Genomic DNA, 20,046 nt, shown 5'->3' on the forward strand with positions numbered 1-20,046 from the left:
TGACCAAAAACTGAATAAAAATCTTCAGTCTGGGGTTTTTGTCTCAACTATCCCTTTTTTGAAGAATAATTTTGTTTACAGAATTCATTCATTTTATTTGTTGTTTTTATTTATTCATAAACAAAAACAATTTTACAAAATTTTATTTTTAATATTTAAAATTTCTTCCAGTCCCAGCGTTAAATGTTCATTAGGGTTTAAAGTTTATTGATATTGAGAATGTGTTCTTACATTATTATACCATTAGTTGAAAATTGTCTCAAAATAAGAATATTATCATTTATCGCAATCTGTGAGACTGGATTTTTTTCAGAAAGTTGATATTTAGCCTTCTTTTACAATTGTAAACAGAAACAAACACCTGACGTATTTCAATCTGTGTTTTATGAGTTTTAACAGGAGTAGAGATGAGAAAACTACTTTTTCAATAGTTAAATGTGACAGGAAACTAAAATGTTAATTATGGAAAGACTAAAATAACTTACTGGAGTAGATAAACTCACCTATTAAAATCATTATCATCATAATTTTAAATGATATATCATCTTACCAGTGTAACTAATCTGTCTTAAATAAAATTAAGCTAATATTCATATTTTTGTGTAAATAATGAAACTGCCATTTTTCCCAGAGGTTTTCATGGTAGCCTGTTCTACAAATGTTTAATTACTTGTGTTTTTATGATGCAGTTTTTGTCACCTGAGAGTTGCATTCAAAAGCCTTACTGTTTACTCTGTTCAGCTTTTTAAAAACACATAAAAGTCTGAAGAATTACTTCCAAACCACAGTGAATCAGTGAGGACCTGTTTCAAATGTTACACTCCGTTCCCTCCAGTGTTTCAAACAATACAAGCTTTACGTGAAAATGAGCCATCTCCTAATTAACATCAATGATAGATGATAAATTAGAATATAGTCAATATTTACAAATGTTGCATTTTTTGGTCAGCACACATTAGAAGCAGGTCCAAATAAAACAAAAGAAAAGACACAGGATCTTTTTTTTTTCTTTCTTCCCACACTGAGCCTCTCATTTACGGTGAAATGGGAGAATCAAACAGCAAAAGAAGCATGCCTAGGTCACAGTCACACACACTTGACTACAGTTAAAAAAACTAAACAAAAAAAAAAAAATAGCCAATCACAGCTTGCCAAAACAGAGAGTCATGTGTCCTGTTTCTAAAAGCGAGTAAATGCGTGGGAGATTCTACCATAGAGCTTGTTTTCAATCCATGTGGAGGGGAGGGTTCGAGGGAGAGGGGCGTTATTACAGTCCACTAGTGGGGTGTCCTCTTCGGAGAGGGCGTCGTCGTACAGCAGGGCGTCAGCCGGGGTGGACGCCGCCAGGTCCAGGTAGTCCTGTGAGGAGCGGAGGAGCGTACAGTCAGGTCGGGCTGAGCTCATGGTGAAGGTCAGACTCATGGAGACGGCAGAGTCCCGCCAGTAAAACTATTTAATTAAAATCCGGGACTGCCACTGTAAATCTCTGGGGAGGTTTTCAGCATTCCTGTCTTCAGTACCGACTCTGAACTCTTGAATTAAAGTGGTTACAGTGGGCACGGTCGCATTGTTGCCCCAGCTTGCACAAAGACACAATTTTCTGAGTCAAAACCACTGAAGATAAAACCATCTGTCAGATTGTAGCGCTGCATCGCTGTTTCAGGGCTCCTCCACATTTTTATGGTCACAAAAATAAAACATTTCAGTTGGATTTAGCCCAATTTTAAAGTTCATAGGTGATTTATAGCAAATAACCTACAGTGGTCAGAATGAATGATTGGATGGACAGAAAGAAAGATGGATGGTGGACAAGAGGAAGTATGATGTATGAATTGATAGAAAGATGGATGGTTGGCTGAATGTTGGACAAATGGATAAATAGATGGATGAAACTCGACTGTTTCAAAGAAGCAGCGAGGCTGACAGGTGAAGCACGATTGCTAACACTTGAAGCATTCTAGGCTAACATATAAATTGGTTTGGGCAAATAGTGAAGCAGATAGCTAACAGGTGAAACAGCTAGGCTAACAGACAAAGCAGTTAGTAAAACATGCGAAGAAGCTGGCTAACGTGTGGCAGCTGGGCTAACACGTTAAGGCTAACTGGTGTAGCAGCTAGACTAACAGGTGTAGAAGCTGTGCTAACAGGTGTACAACTGTGCTATGAGGTGTAACTGCTGCGCTAAAAAGTGCAGCAGCTAGGCTAACCCCCTCTGAGGTCTGTCCCAATAGAACAAATGGATCCGGCCTCAGATCGTGTCAAACTGAACTCCATACCCGACTCTTCACCATCATCTTCTCCAGCTCTTTGCTGATATCTGAGAACGTCGGCCTCTTGTCCGGCTCCTGCTTCCAGCACCGCAGCATGAGGTTATACCTAAAGAGGGAAAAACGTTCCACAGCTCGTGAAACACGAATCGTTTCTCCTCCCAATAGACTCGTTTCGCTCCATCTGGGAGCGGCGGAGGGAAGTTACAGCGGTCAGCAGAAATGCTAAAAGACTGGAGCTCACATTTCCTCAGAGCAGTTCTCTGGTCTCTCCATCCGGTAGCCGGTCTTGAGGAGGTTGAAGAGGCGTTCAGGAGCGATTCCTGGGTACGGGTTTCCCCCCAGGGTCACTATCTCCCACAGCAGCACACCGAAGGACCAGCTGGAAGACCGGGAAGCATTTTCCAGTCACAAAAACAGACGAACTGCCTTCTGATCCAAATCCCAAACTCTGGGAAACCATGATCCATTTCCTTAATGCTACAACCAGAAAGTACTGATACGTTTCAAATAAACCCAGCATGAGCACGGTGAGAGATGACCTGAAACATTCATGTGTAACAAAAGAAATCTTTAACAGGATAAATACTTGTAAAGTTTTCTTATTAACTACTGCTTTCATTATAAACTGATGGAGATCAGAGAAAGTTCCTTCCAATTTACAGAGATTCTGGATTTTATTTCTTCCACATGTATATTTTCTTAATTTGTAACCATTATTGCTGATGTAGTTGTGAAAGTTGCATGAAAGATCAGCCCATACTCACACGTCGCTTTGAGTTGTGTAAATGTGATCGAATAGAGATTCTATCGCCATCCACTTCACAGGAATTCGGCCCTGTTGAACAGAATCAGACTTAGTTTGGGTTTTAACTTTACAAACTGTTTCAGTTTGCCTGAATTATATATATTTTTTCCCCAACCTTGCTCCTCTTAACATACGAATCCTCCTCATAAACGTCCCGGGACAAACCAAAGTCGGAGATCTTCATTTTTCGTCCCTCGGCGACGAGGACGTTTCGCGCAGCGAGATCCCTGTGAACGAGCTGATGGGGCAAAAATAAAACTCATTATTAAATTAAAACTGCTTTCATGTACAGCAGAGAGGATTTTAAACACACTTAAAACTTATCTTTCTCACTGTTTGAGTCAAATTAATATCAATTAATTGTGATTAATCAAATTAATCTCGATTAATCTGATTAATCATTTCGGGAATAAAAGAAAGTAAAATAAAAATGTTCTTTGCTTTTGCAGCTAATTGAAATCATTTTTGTAATCCTAACTAATCTGATTTAATTTGTTATTATTGGTAATAAATATTAGATTTTAGTAATTATTTCAGCTTAAATGTTCAGTATATGAAATGTTTAATTGCTAACAGTTAGGCGTGTCATGACAACAAATTTTGATAAATCATCCCAGAACTTATTACATTAAATTATAATATTGCCGTTTTAAGACCATTTTGAAGTAAAAGAACAGTAATACAGTAAGAACACATTCTCAAAGCGCAATAAACTTTAAATTCAAGTTAACGTTTAACGCTGGAGCTCAAAGACATTTTAAATATCCAAAATAAATAAACAAAACAACAGAAATGTTAAATAAAATTAATTATGAAGTCTCTGTAAACATACAAAAAGGGCTAGGTGAGACCAAAGCGCCAGACTTTTGTCATGTAGTTTTTGGTAGAAAGAGAAACAAAAATGATGCAAATGCAAATTATTGAGCTCATGCGATGAATTGATTTATTGGATATTGTGACAGGCCCACAGTGGCTTTAGTCTCTCCACATACCTTCATTTCTGCCAGGTACTGCATGCCTCTGGAAATCTGCCAGGCGAAGGAGATGAGGTCTCCCATGGTCAGCGCCCTGTCATCGGGGTTCTCCAGGTAGCTGGAGTTTCGGTTTGCATCCCTGCCCATGTAGCTGGGACCAACTTTCCTGCTCTCACGCAGGAAATTACGGAGCGACCCAAATTTGGCGTACTCAACGATGAGGTACAATGGCCCTATTGAGAGAAACGCAGCACTTAGAGGCAGAGCAGCGCACCCAGCGGAGGAGAAGTAGCGAGGCCTCACCGTCCTGGCTGCACGCGCCGTACATCTTTATGACGTGTGGGTGGTTGACTTGCTTCAGGAGGGTGAACTCGGACAGGAGGTCACGCAGCTCGGTGTGTGAAGCGTTTTCTGTTGAGAAGGAAGCAAGAAGCACCTCATCTTTTTCAGGCTCTCACTCCTCATATATCATCATTACTTCAATTACTTGCTTGGCCAGTTTTACCTTTAAGCATTTTCACAGCCACAGTGGTGTAACCGGCTTTTCCTTTCAGTCTGAACGCCGTTGCCTTGACGACTTTACCGAACTCCCCTTCGCCTAAAGTCTTCCCCAGGACCAGGTTTTTACGAGGAAACTCCCACTTTGGATCCTCCTGTTAAAACAATAACACATCATCAGAATTAGGTAGTAACTAGTTACTTTTAGGAGTAACTTTACTCCTAAAAGTAACTCAATCTGCACTTTTTACTTTTGCTTGAGTAGTTTTATTATGAAGTATTTCTGCTCTTACTTGAGTAAAATTTCTGTATTTTCTTCCCACTGAATGAAAAACAAACATGTTTTAACCAAAAATCCACCAGACACAGACCTGCAGTTTTTGTTGAAGTTCCATAAGTTTTTTATATAAAGAAACCGGAAAAATATTGTGCCTGATTTTATTTTTTGTTAGTTATGCAAATTATGGCCATTTCTGTCCTTAAAATACCAAAATTTCCACTTAACTTTATAGTTTGGTGTGTCTGATGATGTAATAACTGATGTTTTGATCAGTTACTCAGTACCCGAGTAGACTTTTTAACAAATACATTTTTACTCTTACTTGAGGAATTTCTTTGATGACTACTTTTTAATTTTGCTTGAATAAAATGTTTTAGTAGTACTGCTTTTACTTGAGTGCAATTTTTGTATACTAACCACCTCTGCACATCATTTACTCAAAAGATCCAACTAGGGATGCAAATTACCGATTAATGAGTCGATCTAAAGTTGATTAGCGATTAATTGATGAGCAGCCATTTCCTTAAAAACCCAAGTTTTATATTGTATCAAGAGGGCCATGAAACGTTCAGCCGTGCTTATGGGCGCCATGTTTTTCTCCGTTTTCCCCTCCGCTTTTCTGTCATCACATCCAGGCATTCTTAGTTCTGTTGAATAAAGCGCTATTGAGTTGATAACTAAAAGAGTTTTGTCGTGTGTTTATATTTCTAAACAGAACCGCATCAAGTGCATTTTTCATCCCTCACCGGACTCGTTTCCCTTTCCCCGTTCTGACATACCCGCCATCTTAGTTTCTTTATCAACGGACTCTCCGCTTAAGGATGACTAGCGGCGCCCTCTGCTGCATGGCGGCCAAACTACAACATTAAAACTAAGGTTTAAACGGACGTTAATACATAGTTAATCAATTGTAACTCATTTTAATCTAATAAGCCATTATTATTATTAAAAACTCAATTGAAACAAATTTCACTCTAATAATCCATTAATCAGCTATTAATCCTAAGTGGATCCCCAAATCCTACACATTACACAAAGTAGTAGGAGTCTGATAAAAGGTCTTACAGGTATTTTAAAGGTGTCTGCCTCTATGGATTCCTGTGAGCCCCTTCGCACATTGTTGGCAGGGAAGCTGATGGGGTAAGACTGAGCTGGCCGACGGAAGGTCATCTCAGCGAACGCGATGGGAGCCTTGGGTGAGTTCTTGTGGTACCGGTGGATAAAGTATGACGACAGCAGGACGGAAATGATGAAGCAGCAGAGGAGAGCGGTGGCAACGATGGTTTTACACATGTCGTCACATATCACGTCTGGGAACCCTGATGGACAAAACTATATATTAATAACAACTATATGCAAAATTTCTGCACTCTAAAGTTGACTCAATTTAAATTACTTTTGATATTTTTTTCTATGATTTTTTTCTAGTTTGCTAAAAGAATAAAATACTTTAAAGTATACATGATTACTTTGCGATTAATTATTTTATAACCAGTAAGTACATTAACATAAGCAAAAACAAAGTGTCAGAAAAGTAACATAGAGACTAAACTGACCATTCAAGTTCCAGAAAGTAAATTGGAAATTCCTGAAAAAGTAAACTATTAGTTCTGGAAAGTATTCTGGTAGTTTTAGAACATTCTAGAAAGTAAGCTACAACATTTACTGTGGCATGTTTTGGTTAATTCTGGAACATTCCACAATAAGTAAACAATAAGTTTCAGAAAGTAACCTGACGGTTCTGTAATGTACCTCTTAAAAGTATTTTGTAAGTTCTGTGAAAGTAACGTGTAACTTTTGGACAGTGTCCATTTGATTTCAGGATGGAAACATTTAAGTTGTATGAAAGTTCCTCAAATAACTGCATGTTCAGAAAAGTATTCTGAAAGATTTGTGAACGTAACCATTAAGATCCATGGAAAAGTCTGTACATTACAGGACAGTAACCTGTAAGTAACATATTATAATATCGCATATCGGTATTGACCAAAGTTTTCATATTTGAATATACACTTAAACACAAAATTAGGTTCAGCAAATTAGTTGCTGTAATGATTAGACGTTTGTATGGTGTTGGACGGGTGGAGAAATACATCTGATATACATTAAAGATGACCTATAATGCTTCCTTGAACAGGTTACATAAAACATGTTTTATAGAGCTAGTTACCTAGCAACCCCAGCGGAATTCCTTTGGGGTTGCTACGTAACGAGCTGGGCTTAGCTGAGGTTGCTAGGTAACGGTGCAGCACCTGCTGGTTTGTGACGTTACATTCTGGAGGTTTTTGAAACAGATAATTTTCCAGACAACCAAAAAGCATGAACTTATTATGTATATAAATATAAATATATAATGGCTTGGTATTGTTTTGTAAAGCACTTGGGTGTTTTTAGAAGCAGTTGAGACCCAAATAGAACAAAAACATGCAAATTATTAATTTTACATAATGATAAGACTTAATTTTCAGTATTCATTATGACCTCCTCCTGCCTCACTTACTGTTTTTTGACACAACGGCCTCGGCGTCCGCGTTCTCGCAGAAGCATTTTTCAGAGAAGCAGTAGCAGGTCCCATAGCCGGCTCTGATGCCACTCCCACTCAGGCCTCGTTCGTGGCCTCCGGTTACACTTTCCGCTGCACAAACAAACATGCATGTAATCTACACATACAGGTGTTTTCAAATGACGTATGATACATGAAGGAGCTTAAGCAGAAGTTGTTGTTTCTTACTTGTACAGTCCTGCGGACAAATTGAAGTGTCTCTGCTTTCCACCGCATCGCAAACGCTATCGGGACATGTTCGCAGGTCAGGGGAGCAGGTCGAATAGTTTTCAGATATTCCTGGAAAATAAACAAAAATATGTTTATTTTTTCTGTTTTTAGCAATGACTGCTTTATTATTGGATTTCTTAATCTAAGCCTTTTATTCTTGAGACAATAAAATATGTTACTAGTGGTTAGCATGCTACTGCTAGCCCACAAATCAGCATTCTAGCCAATCTTAGTATTGTTAGTATTGTAATCTTAGCTTACACAATATTGTTTGCATACTGAAGGGAAAAAGTCCATGTAAGTCAACATGCTAGTGATACCCCGCATGCTATTGATTACATTTTAGCTAGCCTTAGCATTATTGCTAATTATCTAATTATCACTTTGTTTTTGCTTATGTTAATGTACTTACTGGTTATAAAATAATTAATCGCAAAGTAATCATGTATACTTTAAAGTATTTTATTCTTTTAGCAAAGCGCTTCAGGTCCGACAGGTTCGCGCACTTTGGATGAACACTTTCTTTAGAAATTTTCTAGTTTCTGTTGTTTATCCGCTGTCATCAGTAGTCATGCTAACTAGCATTAGCATTGATGACAGGCTGCGCTAGCTGCAGTGCTGAGACTTGCCTTCTGGCTCTGATTGGTTGTTTTTAGGTAGTACTGGGAACACTGGGAGAAGGTGAAGAGCTGGATTTTTTCAGATTATCTATCTCATATTATCACAACTTCAACAAATATGTAAAGAAAACGTTTTATAAAAGTTACATACCGCAACTAGCATAATGTATGTAATGAATCAATGTAAGTTGTTATTTTCTGCATTTTTGTTGCAATAAATTAACTTTTATCTAGTTTTCTAAGATGAACCTGTTTGTGAGAAAGGGGTTTTGATACATTTCTTTTTATTTAATGATGCTAAACTGCTGCAGCAGCATCAAAGAGCCTCTGCTGTGCTTTGTTTTGTCGTTTTTGTTGCGTGAGCTGTACCTTTCTCAGAGCCTTGCCTCCACTGACACGCCCCAGTCGTTGCTCCCAGGCCTTGAGACGCCTCACAGTCGTCTCTCTGTCTGTTCTCTGCGCAGGACAGCAGCTGCTGGCTCTCCTGACTGACATTTGCTGCATGAAACAGAGTCAGAAACATTAGCAACCAGCTGAATGTGGTCAGTATGTAACGCTGGTTGGGGTGGTTTACCTTCACCATGCAGTAAAATGCGGATCTGAGTGCTGGCGACCAGCTGAGTCTGTTCCTCCTGAGCTACCACCGTGTAGTCCAGGTCCTGGCAGCCCGGCTTGCTCAGTGCGCCGGAGTTATTAACATATAACAGTCCCAGCATCCTGTCTGGAGCCTGGGTGATGCTTATAGCGGAATAACACGACAGCAGCTCTGACGACATGTTTTTATCCGGAACCTCCAGCTGGTAAGAGACGCTGAAGCCGTCGAACTCCAGGCAGTTTTCCACACAGATTCTGCCAACCTGACAGAAAGAACAACAACGTGGTTCAGACATGTTGTGGATTAAAAAATGTTTTTTAAATTAGTTATGCCACTATGAACCATTTTTCATCTTTACTTTGACTTATATCCTGTAGAAAACCAAAATAATGTTTCCGATTAATCATTTTGAATTGATTATTCAATAATCGTCAACTAATTCAGTAATCAAGTAATCGATAAATTGAGTATAGAGACCCCAAAGAAGGTAAGATTACAGAAACAAAATCAAGTAAATTTAACATTAACAGCTGAATTTTCTCTCATTTTTATTTAGTTTCTCGGTATTTTAACAGCCTGAATGCTGCGTGTTAGTTCTTACAGATTTGTCTGTTTTTAAGATGAATTATACAAGATGTGTGTCACATAAAAGGAGGAAAAAAAAGCTTTTTGTGCTATAAAAATTGTGAATTAACAGAAATGTGTACAAAATACACAGAATAAAGAAATATCTGTCATTTATAGAGCAGTTTTGAAATAATTGCTTTGTTTTCACAGGAAACAGACATTAATTACCTGAATATTATAAATAATGCTTTTATAAAATAGGAGTTTCGAATGACAGGAGTAAAAAACTTTCTTTGGTCGTATTTTTTTTTATCAATTATGCCAATGTTTGACGCACATTTAGCCCACTTTTACTGTAAACACAGCAGAAAAATGACATTTTATGAAATATGGTGTTCACGGTAGGGGTTTCTGCATACCTGTGCATATATTGAAGCTTTTCGTGACAGCGTGAAGACGTGTGTGATGTTGGCGAAGCGGATCTGAACCGGTAAGATGGTGACGTTGAAGTGCAGCAGCACCGTTCCCTCCAGACCCGGATAGGTGGTGTCATTCACCAAATAATCCAGAAACACAGTCCGGTTCTCCGTGATGTCCAGGTTCCTCTTCAGGATCAACTCTGAGGAGGAGATTTATTCTAAATGAAGAGTTATTTTCTTGATTCAGACAGAATGTCGCTCAGAGGATTACTTACGGTAATCGTAAACCGACTCTCGAATGCCACCAGGGGACGCTCTGCGTTCACTGAAAGTTCCCTTTATGTCAAACGTGTCTTTAATCCAGGACTCACTGCTCAGCAAAGTCCCCACATACCTGCAGAGTCAGGAAGTAATTAGCTACATTTACTAGAAAGATGTACTTTTAGGAGTATTTTTACTACGCTGTACTTTTTCACTTTTGCTTGAGTAAAAATATGTTGAAGTAATGCTGGAACATTAGTCCTTTAATTATGGAAATGTCTTCAACAGATAGAAGACTGACTTTGTAAGAATCTTTATGTGGTTCTGAAGGTTCAGGCTAACTATTTAGCAACAAGCTAAATACGTCGTTTTTCATCATGAATACATTTTTCCTGTTTTAAGTGAAAAGATTTACCAGTGGAACTAGAACATGTTTATCTACACTGACACATTATTGACTTAAAACAAGTAGATTTATTTTGTCTAAAACAAAAACAAGAAACTAGACAAAATATTTGGTTAAATTTTGGATTTTTTTAACCCAAAGGTCTACTGTACACTTTTAACCAAATACTTTTTTACTCTTACTTGAGTAATTTCTTGGACGGCTACTTTTTAATGTTATTTTTATATTTATGTTGAAGTGGTGGTAGTTTTACTTGAGTAATATCTTTGGCTACCTGTTGTGGCTCAGGTCTTTAGGAAACAAAGTGGTTAAGTCCCTGTCAAAGACAAACAAGGTGCCAAAAGCTGCGCCCTGAAAAACAAGAACAAAAACCTCAGTTTGAGTCTGAATATTAAAAATAAACGTATTATTCCTCAGGTAAAATGTGCCAGATTTGCTTCCCACCTTAGTCCGATTAAAACTGATCACGACCTCCGCCGTGTCCGTCCCGTTGACGTACGGCGCATTGTCGTCCTCGTCGTCCACGAAGACATCCAGCGGAGTTTCCACCTTGGTGACGACGCTCTCCGTTTGGACCGTGCAAACCAGCAGCAGTCTGTAGTTTTCACTTTCCTCCCGGTCCAGCGGGGCGGTCACCACCAGCTCGGAGGTGTTTCCGTTCACGGCGAACGGAGCAGGAGTCTCTGCATTCAGCGGAAACATGAAAACTGGTGAGTGAAAAGCTTTACAGAGGAGTTCAAACTTCCTGAACTTTTCAAAACGTCCCCACTGAACCACAACCTTCCGCTAACTGCACAGCTAAACCTTCAGTTAGCGCTTCTGCTAACTTTGAAAACATTTAGCTCACTTAGCTTCCCCTACATTAATTTTTCCAGATAATTTACTTGACTATTTTCTACATTTTGAGTTGAATAAAATTCAACATCTGTGTCTGTTAATTGTATGGAAGGTAAAACAAAACATTTCACGTTAAAATCATATTAATTTACTTAAGTAAGTTAAAGTTATTTTTTTGATAACTTATTAAATATTTAATATGAATTATATTAGTCTTAGATGCAGTTGTGGAAACACTTCCATTAATGCACTAACTGCGGAGCTAGTTTTTAGGTTAGCACTTTTGCTAACTTTGAAAATGTTTAGCGCAGTTTGCTTCCCCTAAATGAACTAAAGCACTAATTTACTTGTCTGTTTTGTAAATCTTCAGTTGAATAAAGTTCAAAGATTTGGTTGTCAAATATTCATGCTCTTATTTTGAAGTAAGTGAAGACTGTTTATGCAACAGTTGCATTTTTATCTTCACCTTTCCTCTCTTTATTTTCTCAATAACGTCATTTAAAACAATAAACTCTGACATTTATTTTATATATATATATATATATATATATACAGTACAGACCAAAAGTTTGGACACACCTTCTAATTCAATGGGTTTTCTTTATTTTCATGACTATTTATAAGGCAAGAAATCCCACTTATTAACCTGACAGGGCAGGTTGACCTATGAAGTGAAAACCATTTCAGGTGACGACCTCTTGAAGCTCATCAAGAAAATGCAGAGTGTGTGCAAAGCAGTAATCACAGCAAAAGGTTGCTACTTTGAAGAAACTAGAATATAAGGGCTATTTTCAGTTGTTTTACACTTTTTTGTTTAGTGCATATTTCCACATGTGTTATTCATAGTTTTGATGCCTTCAGTGTGAATCTACAATGTCAATAGTCATGAAAATAAAGGAAACTCATAGAATTAAAAGGTGTGTCCAAACTTTTGGTCTGTACTGTATATATATATGTTTTGTACCCTGGCGGGGGTCTTTTGTGGGCTCTAGTGTCCTTTATTTTTTGAAAGTAGGCTGACAGGAAAGGGGGAAGGAGAGGGGAAAGACATGCGGCAAATGTTGCCGGGTCCAGGAGTCGAACCTGCGACGGCCGCGTCAAGGACTCAAGGCCTCCAAATATGGGTCGCGCTGTCCACTACGCCACCACGGCACGCCCAAACTCTGACATTTTGCATGTTTATTTGTTTCTTTAGTCATCAAATGTTATTTTGAAGAGATGAAATTATGCTGCTGTTTCTAAATCCGTCAGCAGGTGAGAGCAGATCTCACCTGACTCCACGCCGTAGGCGATGGTGTAGTTGGGGCAGACGGTGAGTCTGGTGAGCCGCCGGAGTTGGCGGAGAACCCCAGGGAACCTGTTCTCTATGATGTGCGGGTTGGATGTGTCTCTGTGCGGGAAGCAGAGTTCCTTCATGTCCGTCTGGGCGCAGCGCGGCATCGAACCGTTGACAAAGTCCAGTGTGATGTGAGCTGAGTTCCTGGAGCACGGCGCGCGCTTGCTGACGCTGTTTAGAGCCATGACTTGGAGAGTGAGCCGCTTGGCGGGCCAGGAGTTCTGATCTGATGAGAAACGGCGACCAAAACAAACAAAAGAGGCAATTTAATCTCAGACTGCACTTTCTTTTTCTGATGACTTGGCTTTACTTTGAGGCCATGCAATTATGTTATTATAGCGGCGGAAGAAACCCGGACAAAGAGCCAGAGCGTTATTAGCATGCAGAGAGCGTAAACATCGGGAAGTGCATTTAGGAGAGGCATCTGGCAGCAGAGCAGGAAAATGCATCAGAATCAGGAAACTGAACCTGAGCGAAGCTCGTTCCCCACCGCCTTCAAATCAGAGGAGAGCGGTGCCAAACATTTGTGCTGCTAAAGGTTTTTGTTTGTGCTGCTATCATTTTAAAGATAGCAGCACAGAGGTCATCAAAGGTCAACCAGCCCAACCACATTTACAAAATCAAAATTGGTGTCAATCAGGTCTTCTACATTTCTGCTGCAAAGATTTTTTGTGCTGCTATTATTTTAACAACAATAATAATAATAGATCAGATTTTCATAACAATTTTTTAGACACTCAAAGATGATAAAGATATTAATAAAAACATATTTCTGGAGGTCATCAGAAGTCAAACAATTTTAAAGATTTTAATAAATGTCAATCTTTGAGCACCTTTCAGTGCCTGAAAACGCTACAATTTTTTATGTAATAATATTATTAAAATGATAACAGCACAAACAAAAATCTTTGCAGCACAAAACAGCACAAATGTAACAGAATTGATTGGCAAAAATTTTATTTGATTTGAAGATGGTGGTCAGGTTGACCTTCATGGCCTCTGGAAACATTTATTAATATCTTTAAAGTTATAGCAGCAGAAAAGAAAATTTTTTGCAGCATAAACGTAGCAGAGACAATGGACACCAATTTGATTTTGCAAACGTGTGACGCTTGTTTCACCTCTAATGACCTCTGGCAAACATTTTCTATTGATCAAACATCTTTGAATGTCTGAAAAAGCACTATAAAAATTTTATTTATTATTATTACTACTTTTTTTATTGTAGCGGCAAAAACTAAAATCTTTGCAGCATAAACCAGCACAAATGTTGCAGAGTTGATGGACCCCAGTTTTGTTTACTTTGAAGAAGGTGAGGCTGGGGCTAGTTGACCTTTCACAACCATGGAGACATTTATTAAAACCTTAAAAATTATATCGGCACAAATTAACATTTTTGCGGCGCAAACCAGCACAAATGTAGAGTTGATTGACAACAACTTTGTTAGATTTCATAAATGTGGGGGGCTGGTTGACCTCTGAAATGTTTTGTTAATATTGTTAAGCGTTTTGAACAAATGAAAAATGTATATAAAAATTAGCGGCACAAATTAAAATTGTTGCTGCACAAACGTTTGACACCAAATCTGTTTGACTTGAAGAAGGTGGAAGCCAAAGCTTGTGTCCAACTCACACAGCGAGGCGAAGTCCGTCTCCTCCAGCGTCTTGCTGAGGGACAGCTCTCCGGTCTGGACGTCCATCTGGAACCAGAGCGCGTACGGCGGCCGCCTGCTGCCGCACAGGTAGAAATGCGGCCGCTCGGACCGGCCGTCCAGCATGGCGTGGACCTGAAGGACGGGCGTCCCCGCCGGCTGTCCAACGTACACCGTCTCAGTGTATTCCTTCTGAGGGAAGTACAACCCCGCCACTCCTGCAGGGAGAAGAAAAAACCAAATTATCTCACTGGAAACTGGACCGGATCTTTAACCGTTCAGAACTTTACGTGAGTTTTTATTGGATCCGGAAAAGAGTAAAGACGCCGTCCCTCAAGACATTAGTGTCCAATGTCTCGACACAAAATAACCAGAGCTAGAGCCAGGTCCACTTTCTCTGGACTAAGTTCACGTGTCCCTAGTGAGTTGAACACCAGGGACGACCCTTGACCCTGATTCTATTCAAGGTGTTCAAGGACAGGATCTCTAGTCGTCATGGTGATAAGGGTCATCTTGATTTTAGGCAAATAATTTGGTTCTGTTTTTATCATTTGGATGGTTGGATGGATGAATGGATGGATGGATGGTTGGTTGGTTGAATGTTTGGTTGGATGAATGGTTGAATGGATGGATGGATGCATGGATTCGATGATTGGGTAGTTGGTTGGATGGATGGTAAATGGATGGATGGATGGTTGGTTGAATGTTTGGTTGGATGAATGGTTGAATGGATGGATGGATGGATGGATGGTTGGTTGAATGTTTGGTTGGATGAATGGTTGAATAGATGGATGGATGGATGGTTGGTTGAATGGTTGAATAGATGGATGGATGGTTGGATGGTTGGTTGGGTGTGTGAATGGTTGAATGGATGGATGGATGGATGGTTGGATGGTCTAATGAACCTCCCGCCGGTCGATTTCGCGCGGCTCCCCGTTGTCCTTGACTTCACCTTGAGCATCTTAATTTCCGGGGATAGCATGAGGAGTGATTCCTCCCCTGGCAGCATCGCGATCCATAAAACACGTGGCGCTGAGTGTTTTACAGGAAACAGGAGACGTCTCCTCCTGTAATTATATCCCAGTTATGTGTCGACGGCGGGCGGCCATTTTGGGAACGCGCTAATGTCATTAGCAGGGAGCTAAACGAGATTTTCTATTTGTGCCGGGGTGGTTTGAGGCCCGGCTCCCGTTTCAGGCATTGATCTAATTTGGTTGGATGACAGGAGGGTGAAATGCAGCCGCTGCTTCCTGAAACATGGAGATCCACTCAATGAGGCGCCGACCTTTTCATTAAATGGCTTCCTGAGGCCAAAACAAACATCCAGACACTCGACCGTTTGGACCCGGAGAATCCGATCATGAAGAACCGTCTGCACTGAGGGCGTCAATATGGCAGCAAGTGGAAAAAAACATTAAAAGGTTTAAAACAACGAGTCTGAAGGAGAAGAGGATCCATTCATTCATCAAGAGACACTTAGAGAAATTACAGCAAAGGTTTAGTGGAAGGAAAAAATACGGCAACACATGAAAGGTTTTAGTTTCACGCAAAAAATATAGATGGGATTTAATCTGAGTCCATCCATCCATCCATCCATCCATCCATACATCCATACATCCATACATCCATCCATCCATCCATACATCCATACATACATCCATACATACATACATAATATTCTTCCAGATTCTGTTTAAATCTTTTCTTCTTTGGAAACATCAGCTCTAAATTAATCATCAATAATAATAAATTAAGCTCTCCATTAATTGCTAAACTTGAAAATAAAAATATTTAAATCCAAATCAATGAACCTTCCAGATGAAACATCGTTCAAAATGAAACATTCATTTAAATGCCGAGGACGGCCACTGGAGGGCGCTGTTACCATGCAGCCACAGACCGCTGATCCTGATTTCTCTCCTCCAGTTATTTTAATCTCAATGTTAGTTTTATAATTATTTCAGGCTTACCCAACCGCTCTAAAGCGAACTATTACAAATCACATAAACCAGATTTAATCAACAGAAAACGCACGAGTAAATCAAAAGCAGCAGACGACGACAGCGGCCCCCTGAATAAAACCCAGGGGCCAACCTGTTCATCACTGGGAGCCAGTGGTGCAGGGAGGGGTCTGGCTGCAGGCCACTGGGACCAACCCCCCCCACCACCACCAAGGCTCTGCAACACAATTTGTTTATATCATTCAAAATTCAATTTGTTTCCAGGACAGAAGCCAACAGAAAGAAAAGCGTTTATATCAGGACTAATTAGCTGGATGGACGGAGCGAGGCGCTCTGCGGAGCGAGGCGGCGAGTTTCCTCTGAACTGAAGCTGTCTGACAGGTCAATAGGTCACTGGAAACCTCATTTCATTCAGTAATTCAGCTAAAAACAGAGAAAACTCATGTTTTTGTTACTTGTATAATTATGTATTTCCTGTTAAGCTTCACGATTAACAAGAAAAAAATCAGTTTCTTACAAAATTATGTTCAATTATGAAACTTCATGAATTCATAAAGTGCAATATTTTAGAATTTATATAAAAACTTTTTAAGAGAGAAAAAGCAAATACAACTTAAAATAAACAAACAGCGATGATGGAAAATGTAAGGTGTCAGTTTATGCAACAATCTTAACATTTCTTTCTGCATTAAGAGAAATTTTTAAATGATCATGATTAAGCAATAATGCGTTGAATAAGCTGATTTTTTGTGTTTTTGAAATATGGCTGAAATAGTTTTCTCAGCTAGTTTATACGTCTTTCATTCATGATTTATTTTAATTGTTAAATGTACTATTTGTATTTATTATTGAGGGAATTAAATAAAAAATGAAAAGAAATAAACATTTTTAAACTACAGAATTGAGTTGCTCTTCATATATTGGTATAGTCATCCGTACAGGTAGAAAGTTGAGTGGAAGGAAGAGCCACCAACTGATGGTGATGCAGTAAATAATGTAAAAAAAGCCCCAGCCAGTGTTGCTTTGCAGCAAGAGAGTCACAGGTTAAAAGTAGGACTGAAACGATAAATAAATCGCGATTAATCATTAACTGGAGTATACAGACCAAAAATAATCAACAGATTAGTAAAGAGAATGTTTTTAGCTGCAGATGCATCTTAAACTGAATAAAAAATTTTTTTATTTAAAAAGTAATTGAATTATTTGCTTATTTGCATATTTTAATATTATATAAAACAGGCTTAAGTGGTTAAATGAAAAATCAGCAGAACGTGCATATATTTTTATACGATTAATCGATTAATCATCAAAAATTATCAATTGAATAACGAATAAAATAATCGTTGATCAAAGTAATAAGTTGCTTTAGACAATGGGAGGAATACTGAGCGGAAATAAAGTCTAGTAATACATTTTAAAGTTATTTTAAATTTGTTTTAGCTTGCAGATTTTTCTGCGTTTAGAGGCTGTTTTATTCAGCTCTGTTTATTACAGCCTGTTTGTCTGTTTTGCACCAAAGAGTTTAAACATTAACGACATAAAAAGACGTTTTACAGCCTTCAATCGGCTATAAAACTGATGCTCAGGCTCCGCATGAGGCCTCGTTTGATGAAAACCCAGATTAAGTGATTCTGCAAACACACTCCGTGTTTGAACAGGACGACTCTTGTAGCAATCTGTGTTTACTACAGATATCATGACCGCTGCTGGGCAGTGAGACTGGACTTACATAAGACTGGAAAACATTAAATGATTTTCTTCTCCAAGTGTTTGTATTTTAAAGACGCCGTTCCGGTGGGGTATTTATTTATTTTCATTTTTTGCACAATAAAATGTACTGAGGATAAAAACACAGCTGGCTAATGAAGGACAGATTTCCATCGCAGAGTTTTAGAAAGTTTTTAAAAAGCGTAACGAAAAAAGAAACTCCTCCATCTGCTTTGTGTTCGTTTGGGTTAGTGACATCACAAGAGGGAAAAAACTGGGATCGTCTTCAGAACCTTTTCTGTTTTTGTTCCTGTTTGATTTATTTGACTTCTGGTTTCTTTATTTCCCATATTCAGGGATCAGCCAATCAGAGCCAAGAAAAATAATGTCGCTCCTGGATTGGCTACTTTGCTAACATCAGCCAATAGCATGTCAGATAGCATTATGTCTATGTATTTTAGCTTCCCAAGCTACATTTTCTTTGAAATATTCTGCATGAAAAAATAGTTTGGAGTTACTATTCACAGATGTAGGAATACTGAACTGATATTACGCGAGAGTTCAATGTAAAGTGGAACTAAACCTGATGTGAAAGCATAACCCCGCCCCCAAACTAATTTTGAAAAGTTCTGCCAAAGTGGGCGGAGCTAAGGGTCGTGGTCAATCGTTGGGACCACGCCCCAACACTGTGGACGGGGTCACAAGAAGCACTTTGTGGTGATGTCTAGAAACTTTTTTTAAGTAGCTAGCGACAAATTCAGCAAGTTTTTTCTGCTCTTGAAGATTTTTATGGTAAAAAACATGAAGCACCTGTCAAAGAAGAGAAACGCCAACAATCAGCGTCAATACGCTCGCTATCCCACTCACCAATGTGCAGGAGAAATATATATATAAACAAAATGGCTGCTATAGGGATGGACAGGAATGAGACAGAAAAGGAAAACATGTCAGACGATGTGAACAAGCTGCCTCTGATTTCTGTTCACCAGTGAACACAAAGAGTTCGAACATCATGGACGGATACAGTCAACGTTTAAACGGATTTGTAAGGAACGTATGAACTCTTCATGTGAATGACGAGGTTCTGGTGAATATCGGAGTAAGTACATAGTAACAAACACGTACTTGTGTTTGTAGCACTTTGTCCGCTACATGTCCGTCTCACCTAGCAGATAAAAGCTACATTAGCTAGGCTAATTTAGGTAGTACCACAGTAAGTATGACAGTAAATATTCCTGATATTTATCTTGGTATTACACAGAGGTGGGTAGAAAACTCAAAAACTATGACTGAGTAATAGCTATAAAATTAGACAGGAACAAGCGAGCGCTAGCTCTAATCAATAACTCAATTAATTGCATGATGAATTAAAACAAACTCAATAATTTCCATTGACAGAATTTATTGTTTTTCTTTCTCTATCAAAAACTGGACGATAAAACTCCTCAGTCTGCTCCTTTGGTCTCAATTTTGTTTACAGAGCCTTCATAATTCATCTTATTGATCATTTTGTTTATTTATTTAGGATATTTAAAATGTCTTCCAGTTCCAGTGTTAAATATCTATTACTATTTATAGTTTATTAATCTTTGAGATTGTGTTCTGGCATTAATATTATGCTGTTGCCATTATATTGCTGGAAAATGGTCCTAAAACCACAATATTATCGTTTATCACAATAACGTTTGGAATAATTTATCCCCCAGTAGAATTTACAATCGTAACACATCTAGCCGTCATAGCAATCCCATACACTGCAAAAACACAAAATCTTACCAAGTGTTTTGGTCCAGTTTCTAGTCCAAATGACTCAGTACTGTTGAAATAAGACTAAGTAACTTATAAGTAACTTTTCAGCAGTAAATATGATTTTGTTTTACGTAAATCATTCCTTAATATTCATTCAAAAGTACTAGTTTTATGGATTATTTGATTTATAACATGGGGAAAATGTCTTGCTGTAAGTGAAGTAATCTGCTAATGGAAACATTACTTTTCAGTCAATATTAAGGATTATTGACTCAAAATAAGATCTTGTTCCTTGTAATTTAGTTTTGTCTTATTTAAAGTGTACTAAGATCTTGA

The 20,046-nt window shown here is 38.6% G+C and overlaps 1 protein-coding gene across 2 annotated transcripts in view; it reads right to left on the reverse strand.

Moving 5' to 3' along the window:
* ret (ret proto-oncogene receptor tyrosine kinase) overlaps positions 1-20,046 on the reverse strand; it is a 33,564-nt gene that overhangs the window by 2,518 nt on the left and 11,000 nt on the right. The window contains exons 2-20 of one of the 2 annotated variants that reach the window (XM_028006246.1): positions 14,275-14,511; positions 12,577-12,867; positions 10,913-11,151; positions 10,743-10,819; positions 10,077-10,195; positions 9,802-10,001; positions 8,795-9,077; positions 8,590-8,718; positions 7,559-7,669; positions 7,328-7,462; positions 5,893-6,146; positions 4,555-4,702; positions 4,353-4,460; positions 4,068-4,282; positions 3,191-3,313; positions 3,035-3,105; positions 2,512-2,649; positions 2,277-2,376; positions 1,212-1,359 (exon numbers count right to left, since the gene is read on the reverse strand). In XM_028006246.1, coding sequence (XP_027862047.1) covers positions 1,212-1,359; positions 2,277-2,376; positions 2,512-2,649; positions 3,035-3,105; positions 3,191-3,313; positions 4,068-4,282; positions 4,353-4,460; positions 4,555-4,702; positions 5,893-6,146; positions 7,328-7,462; positions 7,559-7,669; positions 8,590-8,718; positions 8,795-9,077; positions 9,802-10,001; positions 10,077-10,195; positions 10,743-10,819; positions 10,913-11,151; positions 12,577-12,867; positions 14,275-14,511 — 3,126 coding nt within the window. Of the gene's footprint in view, positions 1-238; positions 1,360-2,276; positions 2,377-2,511; positions 2,650-3,034; positions 3,106-3,190; positions 3,314-4,067; positions 4,283-4,352; positions 4,461-4,554; positions 4,703-5,892; positions 6,147-7,327; positions 7,463-7,558; positions 7,670-8,589; positions 8,719-8,794; positions 9,078-9,801; positions 10,002-10,076; positions 10,196-10,742; positions 10,820-10,912; positions 11,152-12,576; positions 12,868-14,274; positions 14,512-20,046 lie in introns of those variants that run through there. The other variant, XM_028006247.1, reaches the window with a different exon arrangement.

Source organism: Xiphophorus couchianus, chromosome 22, assembly GCF_001444195.1.
Source record: "Xiphophorus couchianus chromosome 22, X_couchianus-1.0, whole genome shotgun sequence".
Lineage (NCBI taxonomy): Eukaryota > Metazoa > Chordata > Actinopteri > Cyprinodontiformes > Poeciliidae > Xiphophorus > Xiphophorus couchianus.